This window comes from Bubalus bubalis, chromosome 16 (assembly GCF_019923935.1).
Source record: "Bubalus bubalis isolate 160015118507 breed Murrah chromosome 16, NDDB_SH_1, whole genome shotgun sequence".
In the NCBI taxonomy this organism is placed as follows: Eukaryota; Metazoa; Chordata; class Mammalia; order Artiodactyla; family Bovidae; genus Bubalus; species Bubalus bubalis.
The window spans coordinates 29,667,244-29,683,708 of NC_059172.1; the positions used below are offsets into that span (position 1 = coordinate 29,667,244).

Genomic DNA, 16,465 nt, shown 5'->3' on the forward strand with positions numbered 1-16,465 from the left:
ACTGGTGAACACATATTATTATATGTATGGTCAAAACCAAGAATGTACAATACCAAAGGTAATTCAGTTCAGCCGCTCAGTTGTGTCCAACTCTTTGCGACCCCATGAACCGCAGCACGCCAGGCCTCCCTGTCCATCACCAACTGCCAGAGTACACCCAAACTCATGTCCATTGAGTCAGTGATGCCATCCAACCATCTCATCCTCTGTCGTCCCCTTCTCCTCCTGCCCTCAATCTTTCCCAGCATCCGGGTCTTTTCCAATGAGTCAGCTCTTTGCATCAGGTGGCCAAAGTACTGGAGTTTCAGCTTTAGCATCATTTCTTCCAAAGAAATCCTAGGGCTGATCTCCTTCAGAAGGGACTGGCTGGATCTCCTTGCAGTCCAAGGGACTCTCAAGAGTCTTCTCCAACACCACAGTTCAAAAGCATCAATTCTTCCGCACTCAGCTTTCTTTAGAGTCCAACTCTCACGTCCATACATGACTACTGGAAAAACCATAGCCTTGATTAGACAGACCTTTGTTGACAAAGTGATGTCTCTGCTTTTTCATATGCTATCTAGGTTGGTTACAGCTTTTCTTCCAAGGAGCAAGCGTCTTTTCATTTCATGGCTGCAATCACCATCTGCAGTGCTTCTGGAGCCCCCAAAAATAGTCAGCCACTGTTTCCATTGTTTCCCCATCTATTTGCTATGAAGTGATGGGACCGGATGCCATGATCTTAGTTTTCTGAATGTTGAGCTTTAAGCCAACTTTTTCACTCTCCTCTTTCACTTTTATCAAAAGGCCCTTTAGTTCTTCTTCACTTTCTGCCATAAGGGTGGAGGTAAACCCTAGTGTAAACGATGAACCACATTGATGATGTGTGAGAAATGTATAACTGCAGTGGAAGAAGCTGCTAACGGGGGAGGCTACGCCTTCCCAAGTGGCTCAGTGGTAAAGAAACCACCTGTAATGCTGGAGACCGCGGTTCCATCCCTTGGTCGGGAAGATCCCCGTGGAGAAGGAAATGGCAACCCATTCCAGTATTCTTGCCTGGGAAATCTCAAAGACAGAGGACCCTGGCGGGCTACAGTCTATGAAGTCACAAAACAGTCAGACACAACTTAGCAGCTAAAAACAAAAATGTAAATGCAGGGGCAGAAAGTATTTGGAAAATCTCTGTAACTTCTGCTCAATTTTGCTGTGAACCTGAAGTTGCTCTAAAAACTAAAGTCTATTAAAAAAAGTCCTCCCCTCTACCTTGAGGACAATGTCCAAATTTCAAAGCAGGGCATACATGGCCCTTTATATCTGATCCCAAACTACACCTCTCCAGCTTGTTTCCACCATTCTCCTCCAAGAACCTTAAACTCCAGCCTCGTGCAATTTATCTGCCATTCCCTTCTACACCTACTTACCTTTCTGCTCAAGCTGGTGTCTCTGCTTGACTGCTTTTTCTACTCTCTTCCACCTCAGCACTTAATTCAAACCATCTCTTACATTATACTAAAATGGTCTGCTGATATAGTTGCCTTAACCATTAGATTACAAATCCCTCCAGGACGAAGACAGTGCCTTCTTTATCCTGTATCCTCAGAGCCTGACAAACAGCAGTAGTAGCAGCAGTGACAGTAACAGCGAACATTTCCTGAGCACGGAGCACTTACTACATACCAAGCACCTCTGCAGGCAAACTTACGACCCACGTAATTCTTTCAACAACCCTACAGGATAGGTATTATTCTGCCCTTTTGATCTGAGCTTCCCAGAGGCACAGGGAGAGTAAGTAACTTCCAGACTGCCAACTAGGAAGGATCTGAGTCAGTATTTGAATCCAAGCATCCGGCTCTAGAAAACAATATTCTTCACTACTGTGGTACACATGGTAGAAACTAAAAAAAAAAAAAAAATCTGTTAAACAAATGACAGTGTAGAACAGAGGTGAGCACAATATTTGTGGAATGAAAATGATAGGGACAAAAAGGAAAACAACTGACAAGCGAGGAAATGGAGGCACACAGAGGTTCAAGATGTGTAGAGATACAGATAACCCAACCTTCTCACTGTGAAGTCAAGAACCAAAGACCAGAACATATGCTTTTCCCAAAGACACCTTAGTTATACTCAGAACCAGCCTTACAAGTCTTCCTATCATACCATATTAAGGAAATAATTATGTGCTTTTGAGAATTTGTAAAATCATATTCAGAGATATTCTGGTACTCCAACAATAAGAGAAGTTGGAAAAAGAAGTACACCAGAGTCTAATGCAGTATTTGGTACACAGCAGAGATTTAATATCTAATTAAAAATTTCCATTTTGTAATAGATTTTATGTTTACTTCTAAGTAACAACTTATTTATTTTTGATACAGTATCTAAAATACACTGTATATCTTACTAGTTTATTAAAGAGGGTATTGATAAAGTAAACTTTTCTTGAAAATACAAGGTAAGAATAGTGAGTAGTAATTTTTAGTAATTTTCAGGTAGTTTCAAAATATCCAAATTTGTGAAAAAATGCAGTTAATGTACAATTAAGAAATTCTGCAATTCTAGTGTCCCCATCTAATAATTAGATTGATTTCTTCCGGTAGAAATACATGAATATTATATGTAAACCAGTCACTCCAGAGCACCAGGACAACTGTTATTAACAGGACAATTTTATTACTTAAATACCTTCCATGTAGGATAAACTCCATTCATGAAAACAAACCTGAAATACCTACATCATATACATGATGGGACCAACTCTAATCCATACTGAGTACAGTCCTGTCAAATATCCTAGACCTTAAATGAGCACCCCACAGCTTACCTGCCTAGGTTGCTTTGTGATCTATTTTCAAAATGAAAAATTAGACAGTCTTCCTCATGTTGTTGCTTCTCATATATACCCTGATAGTAACATTTTAGTGGATGAAAGCCCTGCCAGTTTTCTCAATGACGTTATTCGTTAACGTGGGCAAAATTTTAAAACACAGCTTTTTCATACTGCTAAATTATTTTCATGTTGTATTTTTTTTTTAAGTTTAGTTTTCCTGTATTAGCTCTTATACAAAAAGAGACTGGAATTGTGACAGGTAAAATTTCAGATCCTCTGAAAGACATAATTAGATTGAAGGAAACAAGACATATAAATTGCTAATCCCATATTTAACATAAATCAAAGGAGTTACTTTATAAATACCTGTTGAGAAAACAGATTACTCAATTAATTTCTTCCACTTCTGGACTTGCAACTATTTACTTTTGACATAGGCTAACATGGACACATGAATTACTTGTAATCCAGTAAAGCTCTCAGTTAAAAAAATACAGTCATGTTAAAAGAGGACCAAGTTTTTCCAGAAAAAAAAACATACTACAAAAGTCTGATTTCCATTCTCACTCATTTTTATCTTCTCTTTCTTCTTACCCAGGAAGCTACTGAAAAAAGCCAAAGGTAGCCACCACCTTCAATTTCCTTGTTTTCCCTATTATTTTCAAAAACATCTGAGGGTACCTGGTAAGATATTGTAACAACCATGGTGGGGAAAAGAGCCAATGGATCAACAAACAGATTCATCAGTGCTGGGTTCTAATGCTCAACTTTCTCACCTTCTCAACCAATAAATGCACTTGACTCCAGTTTTTGATAACTAGTAAATGACGTCTACAGCAGTCAGCATAAATAAAATTTCTGACAACAGAAAACCCATGATTAACAGATGATTGCTGTTTTAGAAACTTGAAGAGGTAAAGAATCAAGACTTCTTAAGTGAGATATTCAAAAAAGGATAAGCATGGTAAGTACCAAGGGACAAACAGGAAGACTGATCACTCAAATTACAGAGGGACATTCCAAAGTTTCACTAATACACACTACAAAAGGGGACAAGCAGCCTGAGACCGCAGCCTGCGACGCGAAGTAAGTTTAAAATACAGCCTTTCCCACATTTTACCTCTAGCCTAAAATTCCCAAAGTTGTAGGGATAATGTGTCAAAGCCCAGAGACAAGTTTAAGAAACAAATTCTCAAAACACCAAGCCAAGCAGAGGGAAACTGTTCATGGGAGTTACAGGATCTGGTCAGGTCTCTGCCACTAACAGGAAGAGCAGGGCACTCAAATCATAGTTGTTAAGTTAATACTCTTTACTGACTCCTTTAGGATGGAAATAAGTGGAGGGACCAAATCTCTGGCCAGGGGAATAGTTCACCTCTGAGGGCTTCAGATTTTGCATCTATAAAATTCTACGATTCAAAATTCATGCTTTGATCTTAAAATAAGATGGGAAACAAGGTAGTTGTTGCTTAGATGCTAAATTGTGTCCAACCGTCCCCATGGATGTATAGTCCGCCAGGCTCCCCTGTCTATGGGACTTCCCAGGCAAGAACACTGGTGGGAGTTGCCATTTCCTCCTCCAGAGGATCTTCCCCAACCAGGGATCAAACCCATAGCTCCTGCATTGCAGGCAGATTCTTTACTGCTGAGCCACCAGGGAAGCCAGAAAACAAGGTCAGGTAATATTAAACCGAAAAGGTATAATACAAATATGTTTTTGAAAAAAATCCCAATGTCAAGTTTCCCTTCTCCATGTGCTCCTCTACATACATAATCTAAGAACCCAACTCCTAAAATACAAGACATTAAAAAAAACTTTCACTTAGACATTACTGATGCCATTAAACCTAAAGGTATAAAGCCTAAACTGTTTCAACCCCTCTCTTAATATAGATCTGTCTTTAGTTTCTCTAAATCACCCCTAGTTTGTACCTGCACACCCTAGAGCACATTAAAAATGACAAGTATTTCTTTTTCCTCCAGTAGTGATATGTCTACTGATGAAAATACACATATTATCAAAAATATACACTTGGAAACTATGAAAACCTAATTTTTTTCTTAATTTTATTACTCATTCAGGCCCAGCTTACTAGTTTCAATTCTGCTCTTGCTCTATTTCCAGTCAGTTTCACTTCTGAATTTTCTGCCACAAAGCTAAGAATTGTAACCCAGTAGATAAATTTTAAAGTTAACACTGAATAAGAACACAGCTTTTCCTTTCAAAGGAAAATTAAACATTTTCACCAAAAAAAAAAAAAAAAAAAAAATTAAAACCTTAAATAGCCTAATGGCATTTTATCACATAAAAATAATAATTTGGGGATGCTGGTATTTTGTTTCTGAAGCTTCCTCACAGTTTTGTTTACAAAAAGCAAAGCAGCTCAAAAATTGCCATCATTTTCTTGTACAGCTATATAACACACCCATATACTTGTTTCTGAGTCACGAGGAAGGAGCTCAACAAATATTTGTGGAAGGAATAAAAATATATAACATTGCACAGGGCATATGTTCCCAGTAAAATACAGTTTTCCCTCTGCCTTCAGTGGCCTTGTAAAGGAAAAAGATCTTTTGAACACATAATAAGAAGATGATTAAATCAGACAGACAAAAGATATCTAACAAACAGAAACATCAAGGGAAAATAAATATATCACACACAGCTAAATTAAGCTTCTAGCATTTTTGCTTTTAGCAAAATCTTGTGCTTCCAGCATTTTTTCTTGTATGTGTTTCAATCCCATTTCCTTCCTTTCTTTAGGCTGTTAAATTCTTCAAAGGGATGATTCATATACAAATAAAATTTTAAAATAAAAAGTATACTGAGCTCCTATTATGTAATCAGCACAGTGCTATGTACAGATGCTGTGGGAAATAAAATAAAAAGCATGATTATCTCAAACCTTGAAATAACTTCAAGCTTCTGTTTTTAACCAGAACCTTGCAAAGAATAGGTATCTATGGTAAGTGGGAATCAAAGACCTAACCTGAAGTCCCTGTGGTGACATCCTGTGTGACTCTGAGAAAGCTACCCAGACTTTAGCTTCCTCATCTGTAAAAGGAAGTGGTTACTGGTAGGACTCTCCCATGCAAAAGAATTCCAAATAATTTATGTAGATACTCTGCCCTCAAGGAGGGGGAGCATCAATTCCCACTCCTAAAGTGTGGACTGGATACAGTGACTTCCTCCCAAAGAGGACAGCATGGAGGAACGAGTGGGAAAGAGTAATCTTACAGCAGAGAAACCTGACAAAAAACAGCCTCAATGGTGATGACAAAGGTTAACATCAATAGGGATAAGTCATGTTAATAGTACGTACACTTGATACAATAAGATGAAAATGGCACTTTACCTATCCAGGCTATCTCCCCAATCTAATCATGAGGGAAAAAAAAAAAACCCACCAAATTCCCATAGAAAGGCATCCTACAAAATACCTCAGTACTCAAAACTATCAAGGTCATCAAAAAGAAGTCTGAGGAACTGTTACAGCCAAGGGGAGACTAAATACAATGTGGTGTGCACGACGAGATCTTGAAAAAGTGTATTCAGTTCAGTTCAGTTGCTCAGTCGTGTCTGACCCCATGAATCGCAGCACGCCAGGCCTCCCTGTCCATCACCAACTCCCGGAGTTCACTCAAACTCACATCCATTGAGTCAGTGATGCCATCCAACCATCTCATCCTCTGTCACCCTTTCTCCTCCTGCCCCCAGTCCCTCCCAGCATCAGAGTCTTTTCCAATGAGTCAACTCTTCGCATCAGGTGGCCAAAGTACTGGAGTTTCAGCTTTAGCATCATTTCTTCCAAAGAAATCCTAGGGCTGATCTCCTTCAGAAGGGACTGGCTGGATCTCCTTGCAGTCCAAGGGACTCTCAAGAGTCTTCTCCAACACCACAGTTCAAAAGCATCAATTCTTCGGCGCTCAGCTTTCTTCACAGTCCAACTCTCACATCCATACATGACCACAGGAAAAACCATAGCCTTGACTAGACGGACCTTTGTTGGCAAAGTAATGTCTCTGCTTTTGAATATGCTATCTAGGCTGGTCATAACTTTCCTTCCACGGAGTAAGCGTCTTTTAATTTCATGGCTGCAGTCACCATCTGCAGTGATTTTGGAGCCCCAAAAAATAAAGTCTGACACTGTTTCCACTGTTTCCCCATCTATCTGCCATGAAGTGATGGGACCAGATGCCATGATCTTTGTCTTCTGAATGTTGAGCTTTAAGCCAACTTTTTCACTCTCCACTTTACCTTTCATCAAGAGGCTTTTGAGTTCCTCTTCACTTTCTGCCATAAGGGTGGTATCATCTGCATATCTGAGGTTATTGATATTTCTCCCGGCAATCTTGATTCCAGCTTGTGCTTCTTCCAGCCCAGCGTTTCTCATGATGTACTCTGCATATAAGTTAAATAAGCAGGGTGACAATATACAGCCTTGACGTACTCCTTTTCCTATTTGGAACCAGTCTGTTGTTCCATGTCCAGTTCTAACTGTTGCTTCCTGACCTGCATATAGGTTTCTCAAGAGGCAGGTCAGGTGGTCTGGTATTCCCATCTCTTTCAGAATTTTCCACAGATTAGGTAAACACTAAAGATCCACCAACAGATGAATGGGTAAACAGAATGTAGTATTTAAACACAAAGGAACACTAGTCAGCCTTAAAAGAAATGAAATTCTGACACATGCTACAACTTGGATGAATGTTGAAAACATTATGCTGAATGAAATAAAAAAGCAAATATTGTATAATTCCCTTATATGAAGGATGTAGAATAAGCAAATTCATAGAGACAGAAAGTGGAACAGAGCTTACCAGGAGCTGGGGGAAGGAAGAATGGGGAGTTGTTTAAAGAGTATAGTTTCTGTTTGAGATGACGAAAAATTCCAGAAATGGATAGTAGTGATGTTTGCACAACATTGAGGATGTACTTAATGCCATTGGATTAGACTTAAAAATGATTACAACAGAAAATTTTATATCATGTGTATCTTACAACAATTTCCTTTTGGGATCTTTTTTATGTGCACCACTTTCTTATTATAAATTTTATTTATTTTTTAATTGGAGGATAATTGCTTTACAATATTGTGTGGGTTTCTGCCATATACCCAGATGAACCAGTCATAGGTACACGTGTCCCCTCCCTCTTGTGCCTCCCTCCCACCTTCCCGGCATCTTACCCCTCTAGGCTGTCATCACAGGGCACCGGGTTTGAGCTCCCTGTGCCATAGAGCAAATTTCCACTGGCTATCTAATTTTGCATATGGTAATGTATATGGTTCAGTGCTACTCTCTCATTTCGTCCCATCCTCTCCTTCCCCCACTATGTCCTGATGTGGACCATTTGTAAAGGCTTTTATTGAATTTGTTACAACACTGCTTTGTTATGTATTTTGGTTTCTTGGTCTCGAGTCACGTTGGGTCTTAGCTCCGCAACCAGGAATGGAACCCTGCTTTGAAAGGCGAAGTCGTAACCAATGGACTGCCAGAGAAGTACCTTCAGCCAGGGAAATCCCAACACAATTTTTTAAATGACAGAAATTTGATAAAATAAAGGCCTTAGTTAATAATAACATATCAATACTGGTTCTTCAATTGTAACAAATGTACCATATTAATGAAAGATGTTAAGAATAGAGGAAAATGGGTATACAGTATGAAATCTTCTGTACTATCCTCAATTTGTCCATAAATCTAAAATTGTTCTAAAAAATAAAATCTATTTTTAAAAATTCAAGGAAGCACTGATATATAATAGCACTAATTATAATATATAACAGCACTAATATACCCCACTTCCTTCCAAAAAATGACAAGAAAAATGCTCTTCAAATGAATGAAAAAACACAAGTAAGTAATCAGAAAAATTAATGCCAGGGACATAAACAAGCAAGTCGCAAAAGAAAATGCTACACAGATCTATTCAAAAATACTGAAACTCAGACTCCCCTGGTTGATCAGTTGTTAAGAATCCCCCTGCCAGTGCAGGAGACACAGATTGGATACCTGGTCCAGGATGATTTCTCATGCCTCAGAGCAACTAAGCCCGTGCACCACAACTACTGAGCCCATGCGCCGCAACGACTGAAGCCTGTGAACCCTAGAGCCCATGCTCCACAAGAGAAGCCACCGCAATGAGAAGTCTGTGCTTCACAACTAGAGAGCAGCCCACACTTGCTGCAACTAGAGAAGGCCTGGGTGCAGCAATGAAGACTCAGCACAGCCAAAAATAAATACATAAAATTTTTTTAAAAAAACATTGAAACTCATAGGGTTGTGTAAGGATAAATGAGTTCATTGTCCCCTTCTCCTCCTGTCCTCAATCTTTTTTGAGGGCAGGCGGAGAAGGAGGGCAACAGAGGATGAGATGGTTGGATGGCATCACTGACTCAATAGACAGGAGTCTGAGCAAACTCCGGGAGAAAGTGAAGGACAGGGAAGCCTTGCATGATGCCGTCCACAGGGTCACAAAGAACTGGACATGACTCAGCAGAGAACAACAACAAAACTTTGCGTAGTGCTTGCATACAATAAATGAAGCTACTAAAACATTAATAATTAAAGAAACACAAATCTAAATAACAAAAACATGTGTATGTATTATATGGGTGGTATATATGTGCATATTTATATGTGTAAGTGTGTGTATACATATTCTTCAACTGATTTCCAAGATACCTGTATATGGATATTCACTGCAACAATGTAACACAGAATAACTGGAAACAGACCAAAAATCTATTAATGGGGTTTAAACAAACATCACCAGTCACTTAGTAGCTCAGTCAACTCTTTGAGATCCCAAGGACTATAATCTGCCAGGCTCCTCTGTCCAAAGGATTCTCCAGGCAAGAAGACTGGAGTGAGTTGCCATTTCCTTCTCCAGGGGAACTTCCTGACCCAGGGATTGAAACCTCATCTCCCGCATTATAAGGCTGATTCTTCACCACTGAGCCACCTGCTGCTGCTGCTGCTGCTAAGTCACTTCAGTCGTGTCCGACTCTGTGCAACCCCATAGATGGCAGCCCACCAGGCTCCCCCGTCCCTGGGATTCTCAAGGCAAGAACATTGGAGTGGGTTGCCATTTCCTTCTCCAATGCATGAAAGTGAAGAGTGAAAGTGAAGTCGCTCAGTCGTGTGCGACTCTTAATGACCCCATGGACTGCAGCCTACCAGGCTCCTACATCCATGGGATTTTCTAGGCAAGAGTTCTGGAGTGGGGTGCTACTGCCTTCTCCGACTGAGCCACCTGGGAAGCCCCTAAACAAACATAACTAAACATTATTATACAAAAATGTGGTAGATGAAGGTATACTGACCACGACAACTGTCTAAGAAAGGTAATAATGAATTGTAAAGTTATTTTAATGGAAGGGATTAAACTAGGTTAAGACTATACCTATATGCAAAATGTTTGTGTATGTGGTCACTACTATGTATGTGTATGTGCTTAGTTGCTCAGTTGTGTCCAACTCTTTGTGACCCCATGGACTGCAGCCCACCAGGCTCTTCTGTCCGTGGGATTCTCCAGGCAAGAATACTGGAGTGGGCTGCCATGCCCTCCTCCAGGGGATCATCCCAACTCAGGGATCGAACCCAGGTCTTCTGCATTGCAGGCAGATTCTTTACCATCTGAGCCACCAGGGAAGCCCTAAACAATCACTAAAGAGCCTCCCCAGCTCTAAGTATCTGAGGAATGTAGTTAGGTTATACCCAAAGGAGGAAGCCTTTGGGGAGGAAAGAAACGCTCTCAAACTTTTAAGGACATTATAAATACCTCTATCACAAAACACACATTTTTATTTCAAAATGCCTAAACCTAAGGTATGAAGGAAGTTATTCTTCAGATGAGCTTATATTCACTAGAAAATTACAAACGTCAACCAAAAATTAAAAAGAAAAAACAAGTCTTCAAAATGCATGACTAGTTCATGCTTAAATTACAGGTAACGTAAGATCATAAAGAAGCAAAAGAAGACAAATTAAGTAGCAGTCCCATCTGACACAATTAAGTAGCTATTATGCACTGCAGTTAGTACTCATACATATAAAGGTTCAGGATTTCTGCAGAGTTAACTCGATTTTTTTTTTTTTTTAAAGAAAAGTGGATCAAAGTAAAAATTATTAGTTAGGTCTTATAGTTTTGTGGGCTTTCTTTGAGCCAAAACAAAACAAATCGTTTTTCTGGAGGCAGATTGGGGGTACGGGGAGTCCAACACTTTGGGAACTAATATACAGTAAACTAAAATTTTAAACAATACAGCCACTAGAATCAGTGGTACTTAAGGAAGACTGAGATGAGATAAATCAGTAAGCAATAGAAGGGATACACTCTCAGTTCAGTTGCTCAGTTGTGTCTGATTCTTTGTGACCCCATGGACTGCAGCATACCAGGCCTCCCTGTCCATCACCAACTCATGGAGTTTACTCAAACTCATAACCATTGATTGAATCGGTGATGCTATCCAACCATCTCATCATCTGTTGTCCCTTTCTCCTCCTGCCTTCAATCATTCCCAGCATCAGGGATCACATGCACTATACAGTCCATGGAATTCTCTAGGCCAGAATGCTGGAGTGGGTAGCCTTTCCCTTCTCCAGGGGATCTTCCCAACCCAGGGATCAAACCCAGGTCTCCCACATTGCAGGCGGATTCTTCACCAGCTGAGCCACAAGGGAAGCCCGGGATACTCTCTATCCTAAAACAAAAATATATCCTAGAACTGTAGTTTCAACCAGAAGTAATTTTGCTCCCTATGAGACATTTGACAACATCTAAAGACAATTTTTGATTGTCAGGCCTGAGATGGTCCTGCTGGTATATTGCGGGTAGAGGCCACGGAGGTGACGAAATACTTTATAGACCCACCAACAAACCCAAATGTCAACAGTACTGAGGTTGAAAAACTCTGCCTTAGAAATAGGCTGGGGATAGTGGGGAGAAACCACTGAATGTGTGCTTGGATATAATCAATTTTATCGTGAAAATCTTAAATCAACAGGATCTTTTTTATGTTTAAAGATACTGACATCTTATCAAATAGCATGTAATCTATTAAAATGACACAATTTTCAAAGTGTTATTTAAAAGAAAGTTAACTGGATTTCCAATTTATCTAAAGCTTTGAAATTCTGCAAAAGCCATAGTATTATTGTTAATAATAATACTAAAAAATGTTTTTACATATACACACATTCTCTGACTCTCACAAACAATATTGGGCAAAAGAATAATACCTTTTTGTGTGATTCCATTTATACACAGTTTCAAGAACAGGCAAAAACTTTTCTCTTATACATCAGAACAGTAGTTCCTTTGGAGAGAAAGGCAGACATGAGAGAGGACGTAAGGAGGACTTCTGGGATGGTAATAATTTTGTATTTCTTAATCTGGGTAGCACTTACATAACTTTGTTTGTTTTGTGACGCTTCATCATGCTGTGTACTAATAACTGGTACACTTGACTGTATACCGATAACACTTTAACAAAAATGTTTACTTTTTTAAATGTTATATATTTATATCCTAAAATTTTGAGCATTTTGACCCAGAAAGCAAAATTAATGTCAAAAGCAAAAGTAAAAGTGCTTTTGCTGTACAGGCTGCCTTCCAAGAATTCAAGAAGGATGACACCCCCAGAAAGCTGTAAATAGCATACTCAGTGATCATACAGCATTCAGCCGTACACTTAAGCCACTATATATCCCTTGGCACAAACCCCAAAACTGGACAAATGCTTACAAATGCAGTTGGATTTATTCCATGGGCAGTTTGTTTGGATTATTTCCCCCAACGTTAAACTGGGAACTGTTATCAGAGAACAGGCTCTATGAAACAAATGATGCTTTCTCTTTCCTAATCCCACAGTTTCCCAAAGCTCTCCCAAACTAAACCTCTCTTGGCTCCTCCTTCAGAATTTCTGCACCCATCACTGCCTCTCCCAGTATCCACTCTCACAATCCACCAACACACACACATACACACAAAACACACGAAAATTCACATTAATGCTCATTCCAGAGGCTAGTCTCCCTCTCCCCCAGACTTTCACTCTCCCCTAGAAACCTTGTAAATACAATCCAAACTTCACTACCCTCAAATTCATATTCTCCACAAACTTCCTTCCCAACAGCACCACAAAACCAGGGTCCATGCTCTCCCAGTATCTTAAATCCTCTCTCCCACCGCACTAAAAGCCCTTGCTTCTGCAAACAACTCAGCTCCATGGCCACCGCTGTAGCTCTGATCTCCACCTTTCTTGCCCTTTAGCAGCCTCCACATACCCACACTTTCCTGTATTCAAATCCAGCCCATCTCCCCTCCACCCTCTGCCCCCAACCTCTGTTCTCTTCTGTCTGACTCTTTCCTAAGACAGTGATGGGAAGTTGGAGGAAGGGTGTAGAGGAAAGTACTCTGTTCCACGTGAAAACAGTGGAGAAAAGATTGCTCAAGTCTGCAGCACAACCACCACGTGCAGGGACTACAGTCTGAGGCTGGATTCTGAAACCCGGCCTCACCAATTACTAATTGCAAAGCTTTGGGCAGACGATTTTACATATTTAAGCCTCTGTCTCCAGAACTACAAAATGGAACTAATAAAAAATAGCCACCTCCCAGAGTTGGGAGATTGAATCAACTCCCTGCCAGCTGAGCACTTGGCACAAACCCAACACGGTAGACTCTTAACAACTGGTTATTTTTCTTAGGTCCTCTTTGTGGATGGGGGGAAATGAAAGGTACTTTCGTTCAGTCTCTTAAATGCCAAACTTCCTGCAAAGTCTCTTCCTGCGGGATAGCAAGAAGGCAGGGGAAAGAAGTACTCTACAGATAAGTCTGTGATACAAAGAGTTTTGTCAGGTCCCCAAACTCGCTGTTCTCTATTATCTGCTTACAGTGCGGATCCAAGTTGGATCCAAGAAGCTCTGCACGCCTTGGTAAAGGATAGGGAAGGCGTGAATATGTACTGTACGTTAAATGTTCTTTCTTCCACAGTTACTCTTTTGAAGGAACGTAGCAGCACCCTTCAAATTGCTAAAGTGCCTTCTTTGGGGGGTCGGAGAATAGGAAGGAAACCCGAAATCCCAAAGGATTTTTCTTGAGAAATTTATAGGAGTACTTCATAATAAGGAGAGATTAAAAGCAAATGCGGGAAACCTCATTTCTCCCGCAGCAGAGAGCACCAGTTTGTCAGCAAGTAAATGAGTTAAAAATGAAAAAGCGCTTTCCCCATCTCTCCTGGGATACCAGGGCTTCCCCGGGTCCCTTCCCAAGAGGGATAAAGCGGAGGGTCTGCGCCAGGGAATCCCCAGCTCCCTACGTGGGGAGAGGCGGGGCCCGGGGAGTTTCAGTGAGTCCCTTCCCAACCCATCTCCGGTAACGGGATGGCTCCTGGGACTCGAAGATCACCCAGAGATTCGGCCATCCCTGGATCCCTCCCCTCCGAAGACCTCCGGACAGCCCTCCTGAGTCCTCGGAGTTCTCCCCGGCCAATTCTCCCCGTCTCCCGGCTGGCACTGGGTCAGCCCGCGGCCCACGGAGATCCCTCACGGGCCTCCTCCCGACCCCTACAGAGCGCCGCGAGCCCGCGGGGTTACCTGCTGAGACGGCAGCTCCACATGCAGGGCCCGCGCGGCAGAACCTGGAGGCAGCGCGGCGGCCGGGCCCGTGGGCGGCGGGGGGAGTGGGCCCCCGACAGACGCTGAAGCGTTCATCTTGACCCAGGGGCCGCCAAGCGGCGGGACCGACGCTCCTCCGGCATCCGCCACAACCGCCGAGTCACGACCCGCCGAGACCCTGCAGTCCAAAAACCAACCAACCTAGAGGCAGGACCGTTCTACCCCACCTCCAGCCGCCGCCGCTGGCTAAGGAAGAGCCATATTACCGCAGTGCAACCCCCACCACCCGCTGAGACCTGGCTTGCCTATTGGTTCAGCTTCCATGGGGGCGGGACCAAACGACAAAAAGAGGACGCGCTATTGGGCAGAAGATTTGTCCGTCGCCAGCAGAAATAGACAGGGAGGCGGAGGGACCCAGGGATGGCCTAAATTGCGTCTGTCAAACCAGGGTGAAACCTAGGCGTTGCTTCTTTTTTCCCCAGTCTAATTGGTTCTCTCACTACCACAGGGCGGGGTCTCCTGGAGGAGCCGCAAGGACCATTGCTCGAGGTCGCCGTCAGTTGTCAGTAAAGGAAAAGAGGGGCGGAGTCCGACTAGGTAGACCGGCGCCTGGGCTCCGGTGTCACGTGCAGGAGGCAGGAGAGTCACCTGATTAGTGAGAGTCAGTTTTGGGAGCCACTTCCGCCCTAACCTAGTTGCCATGGTAACCGGCCTCCCTAGGAGGGCGGGGACCCATTTGGCGCCAGCAGGGGCGCGATGGTCTGTCTGTCTGTAGTTGAAGATTCCCTGAACAGTCTTTAACTAGGGGCTTCCGCCAACGTGTGAGGATTGAAAAGGAATACTTTACGGTTCGGCAGAAAGCCACCACGCAGGATGCCCTGAGACCAGAAACTTGTCGGGCAATGCCGCCAGCTCCACCCACGACCAATTCCTACCCATAAGTCCCCGCCCCTCCGCATACTCCACTAACTGGTAGGATGAGGCAGGCACCCAGGATGCTGTTTCACTTATGTGAGTGGGTTGTTTATGCTTTCCCTGGAAAGCCTTTCCTATGTTCTTTGCTCCTCCTGACTAATTCTTACTTAGCTATCAAATTTCATCTTGTGTCGGGATCCCAAAAGGCTTCTCAGACTCACTCTGGGACCCTGCGTTAGAAAACTTGCCTCTACCACATTCCTGATTATTCTGTTGCATTCAATTGTATTTTAATGTGTGTAACACACTTGGACAATCACACATACCCTTCCCGCAAACACACACTGTTAATTTCTCAAGCAAAAGAACCTTTTCTGATTCATTTCTGGATTCCCAGTACTTAGCAGAGAATCAGGACATGTGTTTTTGAAGCGAAGGCACAATTTAAATGACACCTCTTCCGTGAAGACCTCCTTGGATTATAATGATAACATCTATAGAATTGCTCGGAGAAGGCAATGGCACCCCACTCCAGTACTCTTGCCTGGAAAATCCCATGGACGGAGGAGCCTGGTAGGCTGCAGTCCATGGGGTCGCTGAGAGTCGGACACGACTAGGCAACTTCACTTTCACTTTTCACTTTCATGCATTGGAGAAGGAAATGGCAACCTACTCCAGTGTTCTTGCCTGGAGAATCCCAGGGACGGGGGAGCCTGGTGGGCTGCCGTCTATGGGGTCACACAGAGTCGGACACGACTGAAGTGACTTAGCATAGCATAGCATAGAATTGCTTCTATAATAAATATCGAGTCATTCTTCAGAATAATGATCTTTTACCTCCTTTGCGAATTTCTCCAACACCCCGACTGATACAGCAGAAAGAACAGAGTATTTTAGGCTCAGACACAACAGGAATCAGAAACTTAGAATCCTAGCTCTTCCAGCTCTATGTTCCTAGGTAAGCCAGTTAGTTCCCTTTCTCAACTTTAGTTTTCCCATTTGTAAAATAGTAACAAGATTGCTTCGGAGAAGGCAATGGCACCCCACTCCAGTACTCTTGCCTGGAAAATCCCATGGACGGAGGGCCTGGTGGGCTGCCGTCTATGGGGTCGCACA

At 42.3% G+C, this 16,465-nt stretch overlaps 1 protein-coding gene across 7 annotated transcripts in view; it reads right to left on the reverse strand.

Moving 5' to 3' along the window:
- UVRAG (UV radiation resistance associated) overlaps window positions 1-14,911 on the reverse strand; it is a 326,555-nt gene extending 311,644 nt beyond the window's left edge. For 2 of the 7 annotated variants that reach the window (XM_025266389.3, XR_006545294.1), the window contains exon 1: window positions 14,414-14,899. In XM_025266389.3, the coding sequence (XP_025122174.3) occupies window positions 14,414-14,530 (117 nt within the window). In that variant the 5' untranslated portion in view covers window positions 14,531-14,899. Of the gene's footprint in view, window positions 1-12,055; window positions 12,133-14,413 lie in introns of all 7 variants that reach the window. The other 5 variants (XM_044929342.2, XM_044929343.2, XM_044929345.1 and 2 more) reach the window with 5 other exon arrangements.
- Between the last annotated feature and the right edge of the window lie 1,554 nt (window positions 14,912-16,465).